This window comes from Amphiprion ocellaris, chromosome 5 (genome assembly GCF_022539595.1).
Source record: "Amphiprion ocellaris isolate individual 3 ecotype Okinawa chromosome 5, ASM2253959v1, whole genome shotgun sequence".
Classification (NCBI taxonomy): domain Eukaryota; kingdom Metazoa; phylum Chordata; class Actinopteri; family Pomacentridae; genus Amphiprion; species Amphiprion ocellaris.
Genome location: NC_072770.1, coordinates 19,813,925 through 19,835,274, shown reverse-complemented (window position 1 = coordinate 19,835,274; position 21,350 = coordinate 19,813,925). Strand labels below are relative to the sequence as shown.

The following is a 21,350-nucleotide window of genomic DNA, read 5'->3' as shown; positions in this document are numbered from 1 at the left end:
TGAAAGAGGGCACGCATGAACAAGGACGTGGTTTCGTTCAGTTTGTCACAGACTGCATAATGTCAGTCTGCAAACACTAAAAGTCACGTTTCCAGTGGGCAAGTGAGGTGCCTTTACTTTGTGAGGCTGCAGCTTCTGAACAATTATTCTCCAGTTTAGGAGGTAGCAGGTGGGTCTGACCCACACCACATAATGCATCTCTGCAAATGAATGTATGAACAGTTTTTTTGACAATAAGAACACAAAAGTATTAACTTTCTTGACAAGGTGTTAGATTATCAGATTTTATCCACTCATGTACCTGCATTCTGAATGGAGCACGGAGAGATCTGTACACAAGCAGAACTGTAGAAATGACAATTTATGGCACTAGTAGGTAGATATGTGTAACTCAAAATGTCTTCCTTTAACAACAACTGATGGTCACACAGTTATTATTATTATTTTCGTTGTTGTTATTTACATTATATTTGATTGTGATATTATAAGGTTTATCATGACAACAGGCTACTCATTAAAGTTTGGGATTATGATGTGCAATCCTGAATAAGAATATTATGAAGGCACTATGCATAGAATTTATGAGAATAAAAAATAATTTTTATTCATAGTAAATTTCACACTTTATTGATGATGTGCATTTTGTATGTTAGCATATATTTTTTCTATTGTATTTGTGTTATATTTTATATTTTACTACTGTGGTGATAATCACTGTAGTCTTTCAGCTTGCTACTGCAACAGCAGAATTTCTCCTTGAGGATCAGTAAAGTATTTCTATTCTATTCTGTATTCTATCAAAGAGTAAATTATGGTTTTGTTCATTTACTAAATAAGCTTCATGAATGTATGATTCCTACTCGTGAAAGTTTGTTTTTTTTTTTTTTTAACCATCAGACCATTTCTTAAGGTTGCAGTTTCAGATTAATTTGAAATGCTCTGTGAATTTACTTTGAAACACAACTGAGCAAAACAAAAGCATCTCATTTATGTGAGCCATACTGCGTTTACATTGGAAGAAACGGGCAAATCTGACAACTCAAATGTCAAATAAAAGCTGCTAAATTGATAAAATATCGGAAAAAGTTCCCACCATTTGCAAAAAAACAAAACAAAACCTGAGGACCTCACTTCCCCTCTCTACAAGCCAATCCCTGCTTGTCTCCTTGGCAAACTACTGTACATCACTCAACAATAACAAACCGACGGGGACTCGGGTTTTTCCGGTCGGACTCGGAATCGGAGCCTAGAGCCGCTGACTATTAACGTGCGACAGACACATCAGTCGGGTCTTGGCTTGCGGTTTGAGGTTTTTGGCGTCCAATTAAACAAGTAATAAGAAGCAAAGTATCCTGCTGCTGCAATGGACACCGCGAACCAGGTGAGCTGATGATAAACGAGCAGAAAGATAAATTTGTCGCATAAATCCTAATTACAGCTCAACTGGCCAGCGTGTCGTTAATTGGTGATGGAGATGAGTATGTTTTTTTAAAATCCTTTTTCTCTTTGTCCTTTACGCAGCTTGCATCTGTTGGGACATTCCAAGTGCTAAAATTACCTCTGGGATTTATCCGTGTTTTGGAGTGGGTGAGTTGGGAACTTACTATTTTGCATACAATAACTTAATTATGCAATGAAAATACACCATGAATTATATAATGCAGGGTTTCTGCTGTGTCGTGGCAGCACTGAAGCGCACTTTTTTTCCCCACATCTGGATTCGATCTCATTTCTGTGTGGTGAAACTTCCAACTTTACGCACATCTTTTGGGTTTTTGCTGTCTGAATAGTGGTGTTTGTGTGACTTCCACACCTTCCCCGCAATCATCTGGGCTATGATCCGCCTCGCCGTGACTAAATGGCTTAAGTTTATGTAAGGATTTATAGCTCTATGAGAACTACATGCCAGGGGAAACCGCCATGTAGCTTTTCAATTATGCGTATTTTGGATGCGTTGTGCCAAACCCTGTGCCTTTTTGCGCCAGTCTGCACACACAAAAATGCCCCATTTTACCTCACGTGAAATGATATAACAGGAATCAACAAGAAGAACGGGGTGTCCTAGCTCTGACTGAATTAAAGCTTTACTACCTCTTTCAGTTTGGGTGCCGGTTGTAGACTCTCTGTTTATTGTACAGTGCAGAGAAGCCTGGAGCCAAAAAAGATAAGTGAATTTCTTTGATGTGAGTTTAGAGAAATTACTGTAGCCATGAGGGTATTCAGCTTTTGCTCTGATAGGATGTGTGTGTGTCTGTGTGTGTCTGTGTGAGCTTGTCTTTCCCAATTTTGCAAATGCCATCAAATGTGCAGAGAATCATCAAACAGCAGTTTGTGCTCCACAAAAAAAAGTTGGGGTTTTTTTGTATTTGGCATTCAAATTAAGTGAGCTTCATTCAAACTCACTTCCAAAAGACACAAGACATTTTAGTTGCGATAACACAGATGTCTATCACTGAGGTGCGTTCCCCAGTGTGTCCCTTACGGCTGTTTGTATTTGACCAGATTCGCTGTGATATTTGTGGGCCAGAGCCAAAGACCAAGCAGATGATCCAAAGCACCATCTGTATGGTGAAGATAGCACTTTGTCATCAGCTCCCCATTTTTGTCTTCTTGAATTTGTGTGTGTGTGTGTGTGTGTGTGTGTGTGTGTGTGTGTGTGTGTGTGTGTGTGTGTGTGTGTGTGTGTGTGTGTAGGGAAGCATATGTGATCATGTGAGCATGACTGCACATAGTCCTCTGACATCCAGCGATATATTGATCCACTCATTACCTGGTTGTGTTCACTGGCATGTAATCATACACGATCTTGTGCAAGCTCCTGTTCGTTACACAAACACACACAGACACACACACCTCGATTACACTAATATTAAAGTGACCTTTTCCTTGCTCTGCCGCTCTTTTCCCTCAAGAGGGGGGAGCTTTACAATGTCTCTGCTGGCCCATTAAAAATGCAAACAATTCAAATTATGACCCAGGTATTCTGATTTATTCTGCAGCACTAGCAGTGGTGCAGCGGTAGATAAGCTGCTCCTCAGAGGAAAGGAATCTCTGTGCAGCCCCAGTTGTTTTCAGATGATCTCACTATTTTTGCCTCCATCTGAAGTTTAAACAGTACAGCTATACTGGTTGTCCTCATTTGGCCCAACATAACTGTCTGATTCCAGGTTAGCTCTGCTCCAGCCTGAGGACACTTTGTCAGACATAATGAAGCACCTGATTAGGACTGTTTTTCCTCATCAGGTGTTTTTCATAGAGTTTGTTTTAATGCGAGGAGTCCTAAAGTTCATGAGTGTCACGTCTTACCCATAAACGTCCTGAGATGAAAGAAATAGGAACAAATCATGATGGTAATAGATAAATGGCTACGATTTCAAAAGTAAAACCAATGAAATTGAAAAATTGTTGAATTTTCTCATTAGAAATATTAACTGAGGTGAATCTAGGAAGTGAGAAGTCTGCAGGAATAGTTTCCCTCTGTCGCCCACTAAGTGACTGATGCTGCTCAGCATCAGACACCGGAAGATAGAGAAACTGTGAGATGAGAATAGTCACATGGTGAAAATAAGAAACTGATAACTTCCATTAAAACCACCTGTGTTACAGTATGATATTCTCCTCATGGATCTACACATATTCATGTTTTATGGTGTAATTATTTCGCAGTGCCTGTGTACCCATACATACACATCCTTATGATGTTTCTGGAATATTTCCCCCATTTTTGCTGTTCTGTCTGTTGACATTGATGTTCATCGACAGTTCTGGAAAACCAAAGGTTATATTATATTGACATGAATGTCTTTTCTACATACACTGCCAGCATTTTTTAAACTTTTAGTTTCTGCAATATCTATCTGATGAAGGTCATAAGAAGGCTGTAGTTATGGCAGATAAAATATAGTTATGATATGGTTAGAGTTGAGTAACTAATAACATGGTTCAAGAAAAATTGTGGTTAGAATTAACAAAAAGGCATACTATGACTGCCCATGATGAGATGCAAATTCTGGTCTCTCACATGAAATTACAACACGTGTTACACAAATGCTGCACTACTAACTACACTGGCAGTTAATATTGGTATTGGATATAGTGTGAGGGTCAAATATGGATGTATTTCCTAGAGACACTGCTATTTAAACAGCAGCTTCCTTTTAGAATGACATGGCAGTCATGGAAACATCTGTAAAACCAATTTCCGTGTTTATAATAATCATGTGTCACTATCCAAAGGCCTGCAGTAAATATCTTCCCACAGAATGACACCAGCAGAAACACATGCCCCTTGGCATTTCAGGCTTTTGTTTAGGCAGCGATTGACATTTACTTTGCTAATGATGAACCCTTGACTGTATGGCTGATTGGTCATGTGGACAAACAGAAGGTTGTTTAAAGGTTATGTTAACCTTAGTCAAGATGTTGTAGTAGACTCGCAGGTTTCCTGCATCATCAGTCAGTGCTGGATCTGCACAAGGAGAAGGCATCCATAATCAGTCATGTCTGCAGGAGATTTTAGAGGATGGTTTTACAGCTCAGTCTGTGTGTATGTGTGCATGCAGGCTCTTGGCCTGTTTGGCACGCTGTCAGTGGCTGGCATATTCTGCTCCAAACAGCTGTAAGGTCCCCTCCTCTCCACCGTCGACCAACTCATGCAGAAGCTGTCCTTTGAGATGTGCCCAAACTCTTCACAGTGTGTGTCTTCATGCTTCTGTGTGTGCATTTGAGGGGAGAGATAGAAGGAAGGAAAAAGAGCAAAATTGTACAGTTGCTTGAGCACATGATGCAGATGATAAACATGCATTTTGTTATGCACCGAAGCATCGTCACGGTGTTGTACCATCTCATACAGTGCAATAGTATGAGCACTGGATCAGCTCATTGGCTTCCTGTGGCCTCGGCCTACTGTAGCAATAGTCAGGCAGATGAGTCACAAAGCCTCCATCATGAGTCTAATTCATAAGTAAGGGTCCATCTCTTATCCAAAACCCATGACTGACCCACTGGCCTATGATGTCATCCTTAGTACCTTACTGTACACCAGTTCACTTGCCTTGGGGTCAGCTGAGCACAGTGTGTATGTTTGTGCGTGTTTGCAGATAGAGTATTATTTATTTGAGCTACTATTTGGACCTGACTCATGTAATGACTCAAATGAATGAATTAATATTTGCTAAAGCTAAAGGTGACTTGTTTTCCTGTCCCCTTTGTTACTCAGGCTGTGTCCTTTGTGAACATTTAGAACCCACCTCTGGGTCTCAGGTGAACTGCTCAATCATATTTATTTGTGGAAAGTGTAGGTATGAAGCATTCCTCTGTTCACGATCAAAAGAGTTTACTCTTTATTTATATTGCTGCCTATGATCACATTTTCAAAGTAGAAAATTTTGCTTTGTTAATTCAGGCAGTAGTCAGCTTCAGTAGAACTAGAAATACTGTATGTCTGCCGTTTCCTGGTTCACTTATATTGTATGTCTAGTATTTTTGCAGTTTACAGAGATAATACCAGCAGATTGAACAATCATATTCACTTTGTGTCCTGACAATGACATTTAAAAAGCAGACTTGTCATTTTCAGCTGGTGATTTCATTTAGTGGCACTTCACAACATGTGTCATCTCAAGGGTGAACCCTTACAGAATTATACAGAGAAACCCAAGAAATCCAATGTTTGCTTTGGTTTCCCTTTACCAAGCACAGGCACAACAACAGGGAGAAGAAAAAAAAAACAGTAAGAAACCTCCAGCAGAACCTGACTCAGGGAAGACAGCCATCTGCTCCAACCAGCTGGGGTGAGGATAAAGGGGAGAGAATATTAAGGCAGACATGCATCGAACAATGCATAAGAGAACAATAAGCACTTTAGAGGTTACTGAGGTCAGTAACTACTGAGCAGAAACCTGAAGCTCCACAGCCAGAGATACCTGCAACAAGGACAAAACACAACCCACAGAAGAGAAAAGACACAAAATTAATGACATGCAATCGTGTTATATAAATGTACAGAGAGAGAAAGAAGAGAGTACAGGAGAGTTGCTCATTGCATCATGGGAAGTCCACCAGCAGTCTCAGCCTATAATAGCAAAACTAAGGGTCACCTGACCAAGTCCTAACTATAAGCTTTATCAAAAGGGAAGGTTTTAGCCCTAATCTTAAAAACAGAGATGGTGTCTGCCTCTTTAATGCACATTAGGATCTGGTTCCACAGCAGAGGAGCCCCATAACTGAACACTCTGTCTCTAAACTAGGCAATGCTAATGGTAATAATTTGTGAATTAGTTGAAAAATGTTGACTCCAGCTGATTTAATGTTTTGAGCTGATTTGTTTTAAAAATGTAAGAACTGTAGACTTGTAAAAGGGTCTTACTTTTTAAAAAAAACTTTTTATAAACATGTGATGACTGCATGTCCAATTCCTCATGAAAACCAGCTGACGGTCAATAGAAGACTTGGAAAGTAGTAGCATTTTTTATGCAGGTTTAATTAAAACTGTGACACCAGCCAGGATTGTTCTGTAGTTATGCAAATACAGCAATACAGCAAAGCCTCATAAGAGTAAAACACACCACAGACTTAACAGTCTAATTTAGAGGCATCATGTGCTTCTCCTTTATCTTTCACTGTCTTTTTGTCTGTCGCATTTTATTTCTTCATTAACCTACCACCTTGGTAATGTGTTACAGTGTCTGCTATGACAGATGTTGCACAACATTGCAGGACAAATTTCTCCCATGGGAGACAAATAAAGTGAACTTTGAACTTTGAAAATGTCAACTTCACATAGCAACTGGCAGGATTTGAACTTAGTTTTCTTGTTTGAGTGCAACACTGCGATTGCCTTGGATGGGAGACGCTTTGCAATGTTATGCTCATTTCTCTAAGTCAACACTTTTGCCTTTAGACATGACGACACTTTGTATGAACTAGTTTGTTCTGAAACCTAAACCTGGTTCTAAATATTTCATCTACATAAATCCATTTAACCCACAATACACAAACAGTGGGTTAGTGTTGCATTTCCATTGGGTGCCCCCGGATCGTAACGGCTCTGACTGTCCCTGCAAGTCAAATGGGCTCCAGGTTCCAGCTAGGTCACCTGACTAAGTAGCCATGGAAACCCCGTAGGGACATGAAAAGCACCAAGAATTGACACTGTTATAGAATTAAATGGAAATTTTCTTGTGGTCAGTCAAGCTTGCCGAGGGGGAGAGCAGTGAGATAAAGGGAAAGATGAATCTGGGCTGTGCCTGGCACAAAGCTCTCCCTGTGCAGGGGGGGATTAGCCGCCGCTAAATGAGCTACTGATTTTGTTCTGTGGTGCTGCTACTGAAGCAGAGATCAGACGGCTTTCCACTGAAGGCTTGAATTCTTTACCTCTTTGTGTAACTATATAGTCAGCGAAGTAGGTGTGTTTTTAACTAATCTCTCAATATCACTCACATCCAACTTCATCTGTTTGTATAGAAGGAAAAATCTTCAGTCAGGTATCATTTCTGATGCTGCGGATTTAAACGAATTAAACCAAACAAAAATCACAAAAACGAGATTTTCATTTGGTGTTATTTATCGTCGTCGTTTCACAAAAGTTCAGTTCAAATGTGCATCTGCCTGCTCACTCCACTGTGCTTCTGTTTCTGATCCGTGTTTGTCATTTTGTTTTGTACTTAACTAGCTGGCGTAAAATTGCTCATGTTTGCACACTGGCGGGCTGCAGCAGCGAGAGCAAGTGAGACTCTGTGTGTGTGTGTGTGTGTGTGTGTGTGTGTGTGTGTGTGTGTGTGTGTGTGTGTGTGTGTGTGTGTGTGTGTGTGTGTGTGTGGACTATGGCTAATGCTTCTGCCTGAGTGGAGAGAGTGAGATATTTTTACTCTACGTTCACATATATACACATTGCACGCTCACACTGAGGCCCCTAACTGCTCAAACACACATGCACAGAGCAGTTATACTAATTCAGAGTCACACGTGCAGCCATGCACACACAAACACGGGCATCTAAATAATCGGAAATACTGTATGAATACGCAAGCATGAAAACACATGACAAATACAGGCCGATGGATTGGTACTGTTTAGCTGGATGATTCAGGTTCCACATTGGGTGGCATCTGTAGGACATTATTGACTCTCAGGTCATGACAACCAAAACTGACATTGCCTCTTTTTCCTCAAATGTTCTTGGATCCAGTAGTTGTTTTTTTTTTAAATAGGAAAAGCCCAGTACTTTAAAATTTTTTTTAAAAGATTGTGGACATTTCGAAGATACTTTATACTTTTAGCCCATTGTAACTTTTAAAGAATACAGAACCTGGCAAAAAACACATGAATAAAAGATACGTGTCCTCCAAAAGGACGGCAATTTCACATAAATGATTTCTAACATTTGTCTTTGAGTCCAACCAAAAGTAACTCCACAAATTGGTGCCCTGATGAAGCTACTTTAGCCAACTGTATTGGTATCTGAACAAAAATATTGAGGCAGCACAAAAACTGTCTTCTTTTCTGAGTTAAAGAAATAGTGTAAAATCTCATTTGTGTTGTTACGGTTAAAAAGGATTAAATTTAACTGTGCATGAATGTTTTTGAGCTTTTGAACTGGTGACAAATTGGTGACCTTGGAGTTATTTCACAGTTAGTTGGGTGGTTTTGAAGGACAATGATCAGACAGTGTGATGAGAGCTCAGACACTTCTTTGGCCAGTGACTATAAAAGGCCACCTTAAGATGCAGCTTTATTCAAATGACACGATTGAAATCATTTCAGTCACAACAGCTAATTTACCACATGATGCTCTGGATGAATGTGTCTAACAACATGATCCTGTCTCCCAAAAACACAATCCCTCAACTTGTCCAACTCCTTTAGCAAAGGTCAACAATATTCCACAAGCAGCATCAACAACCTCATTAACTCTGTTCATTGAGGATGTGTGACTTGTTACTGACTTGTGATTTCTGATCTTTGACCCCCACTCTCCATCTGCCCGTTATAATTTCCAATATAGTGCATACTTGGTTGTTTTATGATGTCCATTCTGTTGTAGAAATGTTGTGCGTTGGAACCAGTTCTTATTTTCCTATGTTAAAAAAAAATGCATAGAATTTCATAAAATATTTCATACTGCGTTTATGTTTTTGTTCAGTGTACTGTCAGGGAAACTTGTTGACTCATCACAGTGTGTTGACATGTGTGACGCCTACTTTGGTTTGGCTGGAAGACAAGTGTTTAAAATGGTTGTTGACAAATATAAGCTTTAGGAGGCTTGTCAGTGCGTCACCCAGTATACATTGTTTCCATTTAAATTCTGTGTTTCATTAAGTCATAATGTTCTTGCAATTTTATTAAGTTTTTGTTTGTTTCTTATTAAAACGACACAGTCTATACAGTTGCTTCGTGTTGTTTATATTGTAGTTTGACTCTAAGATACAGCAGAGGATCAGCACTTTGAAAGAGATATGCCTCCCTTTCTCAATCTCTGTCTCACTCTCTGTTTCATCCATCTCTTTCTTTCTGGATTCATAAAGAGTGTCCTAGATTTTTTTCCCCTCCCCTCCCAGTCAGGCAGGCAGAGGGGTGAACATCTGAGGCGTTTTTCTCCTCCTGAGGCATCCACTTGACACTGCAATGATTCCTATCGACTTGAATAGAGCAGGTGGACTGTGTGTGTGTGTTTGCAAAAATGTCAAGTGTGCCTCATCAGCGAATGCATCTTTTAGCTCACCTCACCTCCCCACCCGACGCCGCCTCTGCTGTCGCTTTCTCTGCCGCTCTTATCGCGTCCTTGTGTTTAAGCAGCTCCTCCATTTTTCTCGTGTCGCCATCACTTATTTTACTTAAGCTGCCGTTCGTTAAGTATTTCTCTGTCTTTGCCTCCTCTGTGCTTTCTCTGCTATTTGTTTTCCTGCTCCCCACAGCAGAGACTGTGTACTGGACAGTAGGTCTGACTGCCGGTGGCCAAGCCTGAAGCTGGTGGATCAGTTTCATAACCCTCAGCCAGCCAACGCTCTTCCACACTCACATCTTCATTTGAGCCTCGAACTCTGCTCAAGCTACAACTCTCATCCATTCACTATTACATAATTTTTAAAAAATCTTTGATTGGACTGCAAAACATTGCATTGGTTTCAAAGCCGATGATGACATTTGCATTAGTACTGTGTACTCCAGTGCCATGTAGGTCAGTGGAGAAGAGGGCAAACGGGGAGATGTTTCCGAGCTTTTCAGAGTTTGCATTGCCGACGTGTTTCATTCCCGTGCCCTGCCTTTTCTCTCCCCTTTCTCTCTCTCTTTCTGTATCTGTCTCTCTCTGTTTCTCCCCCATCCACCCCCTTTCCTCTCTCTATCTCTTGTTCCCTGAGGAGCCCAGCTGGAAGAGGCAGATAAACACACGGGGGCGCGGGGCTTAGCATCCACCCTCTTTCCACAATGCCACGCTCTCCTGTTCAAAGGCCCCAGCCAGAAATGAGAGGGGCTAAACCAGAGCCGAAAATCACAGGCAGAGGAGGCAGTTGAACGAAAGAGAATACAGACATACAGAGAGAGAGAGAGAGAGAGATGTTTATCTGTGGGGTGTTTGTGATAATTAAGAGGGAGTATTTATTCTCTCACTCTTCTGGTCATTTTTTTCCATCTATGTGTTCAGATTAGCACACGCTTCAACTGGCATGTACAGTATCTAGCAGTTCTTTTAGCTGTACATTTGAATTTGTTGAGCATGTTTTTATGTGGATGTTTGCGGTCTGGCACATCTCAGAAAGGACCAAAGCTAAAGAGAGTGGATCTGTTAAAAAAAACAAACAAAAAAAAACCCCACTTGACTTTGAGGGGTTTCCAGCTGTGCACCATGACAGCCAGGTAAGCAGCATTCAGCCTCCACCTGAGGCCTGAAACTGCATGGAACAAGTGGACATTGTTCTTTATCATACAGCATTTTGGCTTTAATTTGGGCTGGCGTAACCCAGCCAGACCAAGCTTAGCCTTGCAAAGCATCATCTATTATGGTGCAGTTATACCTGTGAGCTAACAGTAGCCACCGAGCCTCCAGGGGTGGAAGACTACTGGGAAATAATCGCACATAAAGCTTCACCCTGCCAGCTGACAGGATTTATTCATAAGGTTTGTTCCATATGAAACCCTGAAAGTATGAATTTGTGTTTTTGAGACACTGGTGTGTTCCATGGTGGAAATGCTCAGTAGTGGCATTGATTGCTTGTTTTTCTCATATAAAACAAACCATATGGATGTTAAAAAAAAAATATATATATATATATATATATATATATATATATACACACACACACACACACACACATTTTTTTAAAGCGCTTTTCATTGGAGGAGGTCATTAACTGTGAGCCCACTGTACCATAAAAGCTCTAACTCTACGTCAGACGTCATTACAGACTGTGGTTTGTATATCAGGCTTAAAATTTGCTATGCTCAGTAAATATGGACCCATCAATGCTCTCTGATGGTACCTTATAAGCTTCATATCTACAGTCGGCCACATGGTGGCATAAACCACCTCATAGAATTGAATGAAGACTTTATGAAATCAGCGTAATGGCTTTTATGTTTCTAACTTCTCAAAATATGTCAATACACTTCTGTGTCATTGGCTTCAGATGTTTATATGCATTGAAAGATGGATCTGGATTTTCCATTGCAACAAAGATTTGTGCATTTCTTTGTTAAATCCACTAGTTTAATGCTCTGAAGTGGTGCTCCGGTGAGGTAGGGACATCATTCAGCAGTTAATTGAGGAACTCAGAAGTGACAAAACCAAGAGAATTGAGTCAAATCAACACTTTACTTGTTTACCATTATGTTCACCATTTGTAGGCAAAACATGGACATTTAATACATGTTCGAACAATTAGACAAAAAGGATTTAAAAATTGCATTTATTTACTTTATAACTCCTCCTTAGTTGGGTGCTGGTGTTTAAACCAGTATAGTATAGTATATAGTATAGCATAGTGAATGACAATTTAGCAAAACACATTGTAAAAATATAATGCAAAATATTGTAAGAAATCAAGAACTACAGTAAATTAATATGTCCAACCCCAGACATGCAGTCAGGGTCATGAAGAAATACCTTCAGCCACAAGAAGTCCTGCAACAGATAGTCTGGCTGCCACAGAGGCTGAATCTCAGCATCATGGAGTCAGACTGGGATTTCATGAAGAGACATCAGTTTTTTCTTTAAGGTAATCCTACATACGGACATTAATTCCTGTTGAGGCCTAGGTGGCTTGTTGTATCATGTAATGCTTTTACCTCGGGGGCCTCAGAGTTCGGCATGAAATCATTTTCTGGGCATGTCTGACAGACTGGGGTTTTACTATTAGAACTTTTGTCTGCGAGATGCCATGTACACTCTTCATCTCCTCACACTTCAAGAGCATCCTCTCACACACTCCCAGGATGAGTGTGGGCAGTGCAGCTCGGTGATCTGATAGTGCCCTCCAGAGGTCGAGTGGCTTTCACACTGAAGAGCTGTATCCTCCCCAGCTGCTGGCAAGCTGCATGCCCAGCTGCCTGTAATATGGGAGAGGAGAGGTTCATGCTAACCAGGCGTCGGGTCTGATTATGGTGATTATGGTTGTGAGAACTCTTGAGGCTATGGGAGCTTTATATGGACAACTGGGCTAAGAGAGAGAGCATATTAAGGACAGAGGAGTGTGTCTGTGATTATGTGTTTGCCGCATGTTAATGTTTGTGGATTATATTGGGAAGCCTGGCTGAATCTTGACTTTGGTTTGCATCCTTCAGTTTGAAATAGTCATTTTATGTATTTCACTGTGTGAACCTCAGTTTCCCTATCAGTTTCATTTATGAACCCCAGCCTCAGTAGAACCCAAGGGGTACTATTGGAAAGAGAATTTAACACAGGAACAGAAAGTCAAAGAAGTGTTTATATTTAGCTTGTCGTAATAGACATATAGTTAAAGGCTTCTCAAGCTGAGATGTCCAGGGTGAAATTTTGTGGCATAATTTTTGCTCAAATATTGAAAACATGAGCTTGATTTGTATCATTGTGTACCTTAATGTCCACAAAATACCCATGTAGCTTGAGGGTTTCCATTATACACTGTATTGTATATCATCTGCCACACCTACATCACATTCATTCTGTGTCCACTTGAGCCTTCATGTTATCAAATCCAACCCCAACACCTTAGAGATGATGCACCATATTGCACCACTACATGAACAGTAACGTTTAGCAGGACTTACAGCATTTCTTCTATGCTGCCATTACACTGCCTTGCCATTCTAGGTTTAGAACAAAAGGAGAACTGTAAAAAAAAAAAAAAAAATTTAAAAAGTAACCTCAAGTCACTTGAGTTGTACTGTTCATAAACGAGCCTGACTTAAACAAACATGTTGGTTGTTTGTCTCCACCCCATGATACTACTCATAGGAGCATTTCTTAAATGATTGCCTCTAGAGTTGGCAGGAAATGTGGCATGCCTCTGTTTGGTGAGGTTTAAATACAAAAAAATGGTTAGGTTTAAGGAAGGGCAGAGTTTGGGTTAAAACGCAGGATATGCATTGTATTATTTACAATAAAATGCAAGTAATGGGCTGAAATGGTCATGATTTAAAGAAATGCTGGTTAAGTCTCATACAGGAAGCAAAAAGAGGTAGCAGTAAGTATAATGTTTTGTGTACCCATCAATCAATCCCTCTCTCTATACTGACTTTGTGACTGTCTAATCCTGCATAGCCAGACTGTACCTCATTATCATTATACTAAGGGAGGAAAAACTTTGGCTCTTTAAACCAACCACAGTCCTCTTGGGTGGTGCCAGTAACAAATAACTAATTTGCTGAAAGAACCAAGCAGGGCTGCCTTAATGCACGATCCAAATCTTCAGGAAAACTTGAAAGTTTAAGCATGTAGATTGCTCCTTGGTGGCTGTTGGTGATGTTTCTTGTAGCAAAGGGGAATTTGGAAATGGTAACATGCAGGTGGAAATGGAAAGCCTCTGTACCTACAGTCTAGATCTGACAAGTCAGATTAGTGACTATATAACTGTCACCTTACTTGCGTTGTTCACAGGTTCTACTCACCAGAGAGTGCTGTCACAATGGCTTTCATAAACAATATGCGGTTTTGTGCCTGAAAGTAAATTAAGCCAGGTAACCCAATACATGATCTTTAAACAATTTTCTGACTAACTTACAAGAGAAATTTGTCTGATAGAACATAATTACTCAAATTCATAGATTTTTTTCAAAATTAGTTTATTCAAAAGATGCAAAGTTTGTTGAGATGCAGGCTCCACATGTGCACAGCAAAATGAGTAAGAAATGGAGGAGAAACACTGAAAAGAAAGATTCATTTGCAACAAGCAACTCAAAACCAGCTGTATGGAAATATTTCTTATGGAACGGATGGCCTTGACAGATATTCTGTCAACAATGTCTTAGCAGCTGCTGCCACAACATCAGAGGACCTAACTTATTTTTTGGACCATTTAAGTCAACACCACAAAGCTCTGTATGTTGAGTGCAAAGCCAAAGCAAATATGCCTTAGCCAATAATACACTACACAAGATTCCAAATGATTATTTTTGTTATAAATATTTCTCTGTGCACATCCACTTCCCTACAAAATCACCCCAGTAAGTGCTGAAGGAACAAAATACAGTTACTGAAGTCATTCACTGAAAATCCTGTATTTTCTTATATTGCAATATACAATATACCGTAGAAAAACAAAATATTGCAGTGTCAGTTTTTCTAATATCATGCAGCCCTAATTCAGTTACTAAAATTACCCCCTAAACACACACATACAAAAACACAGTTTCTCCCCCCTTCATGACCCTCCCACTCATCCCATTTTTACTTAATAACAAGAAAATAAGTCGTGGAGGGATGTAAAGACACAAAACAGTGTGAGGTACACACACACACACACACACACACACACACACCCACACACCCACACACAATGTTGTGATTGCCGTCAGCAGTGGCACAGAATCTCTACGTCTCTTCTGGCGCTGTGTGCACACAGGCAGGTCGATAAACAGGGAAGAAGGAGGGGGGAAAAAAGAGGTTTGATTTTAGGACAACTTTCTTATATGCTTTAAAATTTTAAACTCTCCTTTTGATGGCACAAAATCTGACTTCTCACACCACATGGGTGTAAAAAAAATGCTTCCTTAAAAAGCATCCATTAAGAGTTAAATCTACTATTAAAAAATTTAAAAATTAACTTAGTAGTGCAAATAAAACCAAACTCACTGAAAAAGAGAAGCTTTAATCCAGCTTTGTTAAGCTGCAGCTCCCAGAAGCATTCAGATAATGAAACAGAAGCTGGAGGAGGCTGCCTGAGGAAAGTGCTGCAGTGTGTGTGTGTGTGTGTGTGTGTGTGTGTGTGTGTGTGTGTGTGTGTGTGTGTGTGTGTTTGCCTCAGAAGATTAAGCGGTTGTGTGAAGTCATAATTTATATTTTAAGAGTAAAAAACAGACCCAGTACTAAGGAAAAAGACCAACAGTTCTACAGTTTCATTTATCCAAAGCGACGTACATCTGAGTGTAGATACAATACAAGTAAAGATCTAGTCAGGAGAAAATAACCTGGATGAGTGTCATAAAATAAGTTCAAGTCTGAGACTCTTGAGTTTAGTTCCTGAGTCAGACCTAAAATCTGATATTAAGCAGTCTTTGGATTATTACGTAACATATCATATAGATTACACACATGAACATGCATGTAAACAGATGTTCCCTAACCGAAAATCGAACTGTGGGGGTGAGAGCACCATTAGACCACCAGGGACTACAAAATGCAACAAAACATGCACAATAGATGCACAGTAAAACAACTAAGCTTTGCTGCAGCTTTGATAGAATATCAAAAAAGTAATTAAAGTGTTTTTGTCTTTACCTAAAAAGCTGTTTCTAAAAGCATCATGCACTACAGGTTTTCTGTCAGGCTTTTAGAGAACTCTAACTGACCCCATGCGATGTTCAGGAAACATGCATCTACTAACACAGCAGTGTACAGTAAAATATTGCCTCCGCAATCATGGTCTAGATGGTAATCACCTATAAAAAACAGCTCAATATCTGCTTTGCCGGCGAGCCAGCAAATCCCTCAAGCCAAGAGCCGTCTCTGTTCTCAAGCCTCTGATGATGTATTTCATTAGACCTGATAGTTCTGGTCTCACATTGACTTTCTTAGTAGATATGTTGAAACAGATATTGATGAACAGAGAAATGTGAGCTGCAGAGGACATTGTTACAGAATCTCCAGGTAGGTGGCTTTTAATATGCGACTGTGCAGATACACCAATCAGGCATAACATCATGACCAGTTGTTGGATTATGTTAATTTTTTCGTTGCTCATTATAGTAACGAAACAATGAACATCGGCATCGACTTGTTGGTTGCTTTTAAACCGACAACTGAATAAGGAAAGTATGGTTTTACCTTGCTGACATATTTCCACTGCATCTGCAGTCTTCTTCAGAGTGTCATCCGACGTGTGATGACGTGTCCTTTTTTATCACGTGGCCGATCTGACAGATCTGTTAGAATTTGTCAGACCAGCCACACCCCCCGCCGTCCGGTGGTCTCTGGAGGATGGAATCCCAGGTATGCAAGAGGGCCAACACCGTCTCGGATACCTGGGATTCCATAATGATAAAAAAGGACACGTCATCACACGTCAGATGATGCTCTGAAGAAGACTGCAGATGCATTGAAAACATGTCAGCTAAGGTAAAACCATACTTTACTTATTCAGTTGTCGGTTTAAAAGCAACGCTATTCTATAACGTCATGACCAACTGCCTAATATTGTGTAGGTCCCCTTTATGCTTCTAAAACTCCTCTGACCCAGTGGTGCATGGACACAGGACCTCTGGGGATGTCCCGTGGCACAGGGATGGTGGCATTGAATTCTGCGGGTCCTGTAAGTTGCAGGGTGGGATCTACCTAGATCAGGCTTATCCTGGTACATCCCACGGATGCTCAATAAGATTTGGATATGGAGAGTGTGGAACCCGGTGAACAGCTTAGCTCTGTTGTGTTCCCCCGGGCCACTCTTGACCAGTTTTTGCAGTGTGTTTGGGTGCATTGTCCTGCTGAGGGTGGCAACCGGCATCAAGGACTGCTGTTGCCATGAGAGGTGGGATGGTTTAACCTGCAATGTTTAGGTGGGAGGTACATGTCAAACATCCACATGAATGTCAGGACTCAAGGTTTCCCAGCAGAACATTGCATTAATACAAGATGATTGATGTTATTCACTTCACCTGTCAGTGGTCAAAATGTTGTGGCTGATCAGTTCATATCAGTTGTGGGGTCACTTTCAGAACAGGCACCTGATTTTTGTTGTATTTTTCCATCTTTGTGGCTCCACAGCTCTTTGCCATTTTTGCATTTGCAACATGCGGTGGCTACTCTGGCCAGCTGCGGGTTAGTGTGGACTGCATGGAGAAGGCCAGCAGCAACCTCAGCATTGGCATCGACTTTGCTTATCCTTTCAGGTGAGTGTGCTTCATCTGCACCTACCAACGTCTGTGTTTACCCTTGCACCAGCCTTATAGAGTAAATGATAATTGTTCATTATTCTTTGGACTTGACTCGTGTTGCACCAGGTTGCACCAGGTGTCCTTTGAAGCTCCCGCATGCGAGGCCATGAGGAGGGAGCGCGTGTTCCTCATCGGAGACTATTCATCCTCTGCAGAGTTCTTCGTCACCATTGCGGTCTTTGCCTTCCTGTATTCCCTCATGGCCACCATTGTGTACATATTCTTTCTGAATAAGTACCATGAAAACAGTCGAGCACCACTCATTGTGAGTACAGTGATGTATTCTTTCTTTTCAGTTCTTTGTTATGTTGTTTCTTGAGCTGAGTTTTTTCTCACCTGTTGTCTTTTCTCTCACTCAGGACTTTGTAGTGACAGTAGTGTTCTCTTTCATGTGGCTGGTCAGCTCCTCTGCTTGGGCCAAAGCCTTGTCTGATGTGAAAGTGGCCACTGATCCAGATGAGGTGCAGCTCCTCATCTCTGCCTGCAAAAGTCAGACCAACAAGTGTGGCTCTGTGCACGGACCACGCTGGTCCGGCCTCAACACCTCAGTGGTAGGTTTACAAGATGTGTGTCCCCGATAGTGGAAATGAATGAATAAAGAAAACAGAAAAGGCTAACTTTCCTTAAATCAGTTAATTTCCTCTGAATGCTAAAATAATGAAATACCAAGACAGAAGAAGATAAAATATCAATTTAATAATAATAATAGAAGGAATGAAAGCAGTTTCAGCTGAGAAAAAAACATAAAATACTTAAGTACATTTAATTGTGGAAGCATCAAGTTAAAATGCAGAGAGAAAGTTGAAATGTCAGTTGCAGTGTATACGATAGGCTGAGCTACAAGTTTCAGCTGATGTGGAAGTCCTGGAAGAAATTAACACCAGTGTAAGTGTAGAATCTAAAAATGGTATTGGGTAAAATTGAGTGTGAACATCGGAAATTATGGGAATTAGATGAGATGAAAAAGGGATTTTTTATGTGAAAAGGTGAAGACTTACTGTAGGTGCTGAAACAATATAATTGTCAAATTAACAGCACGAAAGGAGTTGAAATGTCATGCCAAGAGAAAAACCTGAAAAATGTGAGATATGAACATTTTGAAAAGAAGCACACTACTTCTAAAGAAGCTTACAACTGTGATGTTTGAATGAAATTATGCTTGAATAGTTGACAGTTACAACCAACAGTATCCAGGACAATTTATAGCTATAGCAATTCAATTCCATTTTATTTATATAGCGCCAATTCACAACATATGTCATCTCATAACATTTCACATAGTAAGGTGAAGACCTTGTGAATTTTAAACAAAGAACAGAGATCCCAACAATCCAAAACTGCTTTTGGATTCCCTATTAGCAAGCAGTCAGCGACAGTGGGAAGGAACTCAGTTCAAGATTCATAAAAAGTCTCTGTTGGTTTCATTCCCTTTCTCTTTAGGTTTTTGGGTTTCTCAACTTTGTTCTTTGGGCTGGAAACATCTGGTTTGTCTTCAAGGAGACCGGTTGGCACAAGGGTGCTTCAAGGTTTGCGGGCGGGACGTCTGAGAAACAGGCCGGCACCTTTAACCAGCAGCCCTACAACCAGGGAAGCTTCGACCAGTCAGGAAGCTACAACGCCCAGGGAAACCTGGGTCAGCCGTCTGAGTACAGCCAGGTGGGAGGACCGACCTCCTACTCCAATCAAATGTAGCCGTGCCTTTTCATTTCATGAGTGGCACTTGTGCATCTTAAACCAGGTCAATGAAGGGGTTGACAGAAGTGGCGGTCATTAAAAAGGTGTCAAAATGCACCCTTTGTACATACAAGTATTGTTGGGTATTGTACAAAATGATTAGATATAGTATTTTAGTCCTTCTCCTTCAGAGGTGTTGTTTACTGAATGTTGTATTTCTCGTAGTTTGAAACACATTAGTAGCAGTTTGTCTCTCTGTACTTGGTAATTAGCAAACACTGTTTTGACCGGGCGTCTTTTTCAAACTGGTTTGCACTCTATCTTGGAAGGGAAAAGTGCTCTATGTTTGTATAATTCTTGAAGTTTTTAAGTGCATGATGTTGTATGTGTGCTCTTATGCCGTCTGTGGGGCAAACTGGAGGGAAAAAAATTGCAATTTATCTCTGAAAGTTTACATAATTCACACTGCCCTGGCTTATTACTGAATATTTTTCAGGTAAGTATTATTACATCATTTTTTAATCTAACAGGAAATATATTTTGATAATGGGTATTTCTAATTCAGATATGGATTCTGAATATAATTTAGTGATATTGTTATATTTGTGACAAACACATTCCAGCTCATTTCTGTCATTGATTTCTGATAATGTCAAAAATTATAAAAACCTAAAGCAATAGCTGCATTCAGCAAAATACACTATACAAGGTTTTTGTGGGGAAAAGAAAAAATGTGTATGCAAACATATGCAGCATGCAGTTTCTGTTTCCATGATTTTCATTGTCATTTTAGCTTGATGATGTAAAGAGGGAGATTGTCTCTCTTATTGTTTACAAGTGGCCGCTCCTGCTACAAACTGCTGTGACTGTTTTCTGTTATCCTCACACTACTGGGAAATTCTAAACATAAGTTACACCTCTTTAAAGCATGTCCACGGTATCCATATACACAGTTAAAGCTCAGCAAAAAAGCACATCAGTACCACGGTGATAATGGACGAATAGTGAACAATGGGCTCATCTGTACATAACGATGACTGAGCTTTAGTTTTAACATCACAATTCACTTTTGTACAGCAAGAGTCTCTGCAGTTCTTGTGTTATAATGTCATAATCAAGAGATAATGCTTGGTTGCTGTTTGTTTACATTTATATGACTTGTGCAACCTTGTAGACCTTCTAAGCATGTGGCTTGCATCAGTGTAATAAAATAAACTGAACATCCATGTATGTAAAATAGTCGGACATCCATGACAAACGTGTACAGGTCCGTGTGCTGAGTGTGGAGGATATTTTACAGGGATTCATGCAAATAAAGATGTACAAATTTGTCCATAAGTGACTCAACTTTGTGTATCTGTTCAGATCCCTTTATCAGATGTGTGTGTTTGACCTCTGACCTTTGACCTCTACAGAAACATGGAAACATGGTGTTTTTTTTCACTGTTAGCTATAAGAAACAGAGTGCAACATTTTCAAGCAAAGGCAAAGTTTTATATGTACAAATTCATTGCAATTTTACTAATGCATGTAGTTATTACTGTTGCATTCACTTTCCCTAAAGACTGTAATCATTTTGCCTGATTAGCTTGTCAGTTAAACAGTAGTTCATTGTTGCTCTTGAGTTCCAAGAGCGATACTCTCACTAGAAAAGAAAAATGCCCACTTTTTTAAAGTTAAAACATAGTAAAACCGTCATACAGTGACAGAAGCCCCCCCCACGTACACCATTCATTACAAACTTAATAAAAAAAATATTCATTAGTAATATCTGTAGAAATTTTGTTCATTTCACTGTGACTTTAAAACATCAAAGCTAAATAAAAGCAAAAATCTTGTCTGCAGAGTAACAATAAGTTCTCATATTTCAGTGGAACTGTCCTTTAAATATTCCCTCTGTGCTGACAAATATACTGTATATTAATCAGTATCAGCATATGAAAACCAGGATTATTATTCTTAGTCGCAGTAGTAAAAGTAGAAGTGGAATAATCAGGCCATCTTGTGGCCATGACGGATCAGTACCCTGGGACTTTTTATTTTATTGGCAAAAAAATCTGCAACAACTAGGTGGAACTTTCTGGAAGAGTGCTAAACTCTTTTCAATTATATTT

General features: G+C 40.1%; 1 protein-coding gene across 1 annotated transcript; it reads left to right on the top strand.

Moving 5' to 3' along the window:
- The first annotated feature begins 1,209 nt into the window (after positions 1-1,209).
- synpra (synaptoporin a) lies at positions 1,210-20,583 on the top strand. The gene is made up of 6 exons (XM_023279525.3): positions 1,210-1,381; positions 1,522-1,587; positions 17,393-17,517; positions 17,629-17,827; positions 17,922-18,113; positions 19,003-20,583. Exons 1-6 carry the CDS (start codon positions 1,364-1,366, stop codon positions 19,252-19,254), a joined length of 852 nt encoding a protein of 283 aa, XP_023135293.1. The 5' UTR covers positions 1,210-1,363; the 3' UTR covers positions 19,255-20,583.
- The last annotated feature ends 767 nt before the right edge of the window (positions 20,584-21,350 follow it).

Coding starts and splice junctions, on each gene's coding strand:
- synpra (XM_023279525.3), top strand. Junction 17,518..17,628: donor GACTTTGCTTATCCTTTCAG/GTGAGTGTGCTT, acceptor GTGTTGCACCAG/GTTGCACCAGGTGTCCTTTG. Junction 17,828..17,921: donor ACAGTCGAGCACCACTCATT/GTGAGTACAGTG, acceptor TCTCTCACTCAG/GACTTTGTAGTGACAGTAGT.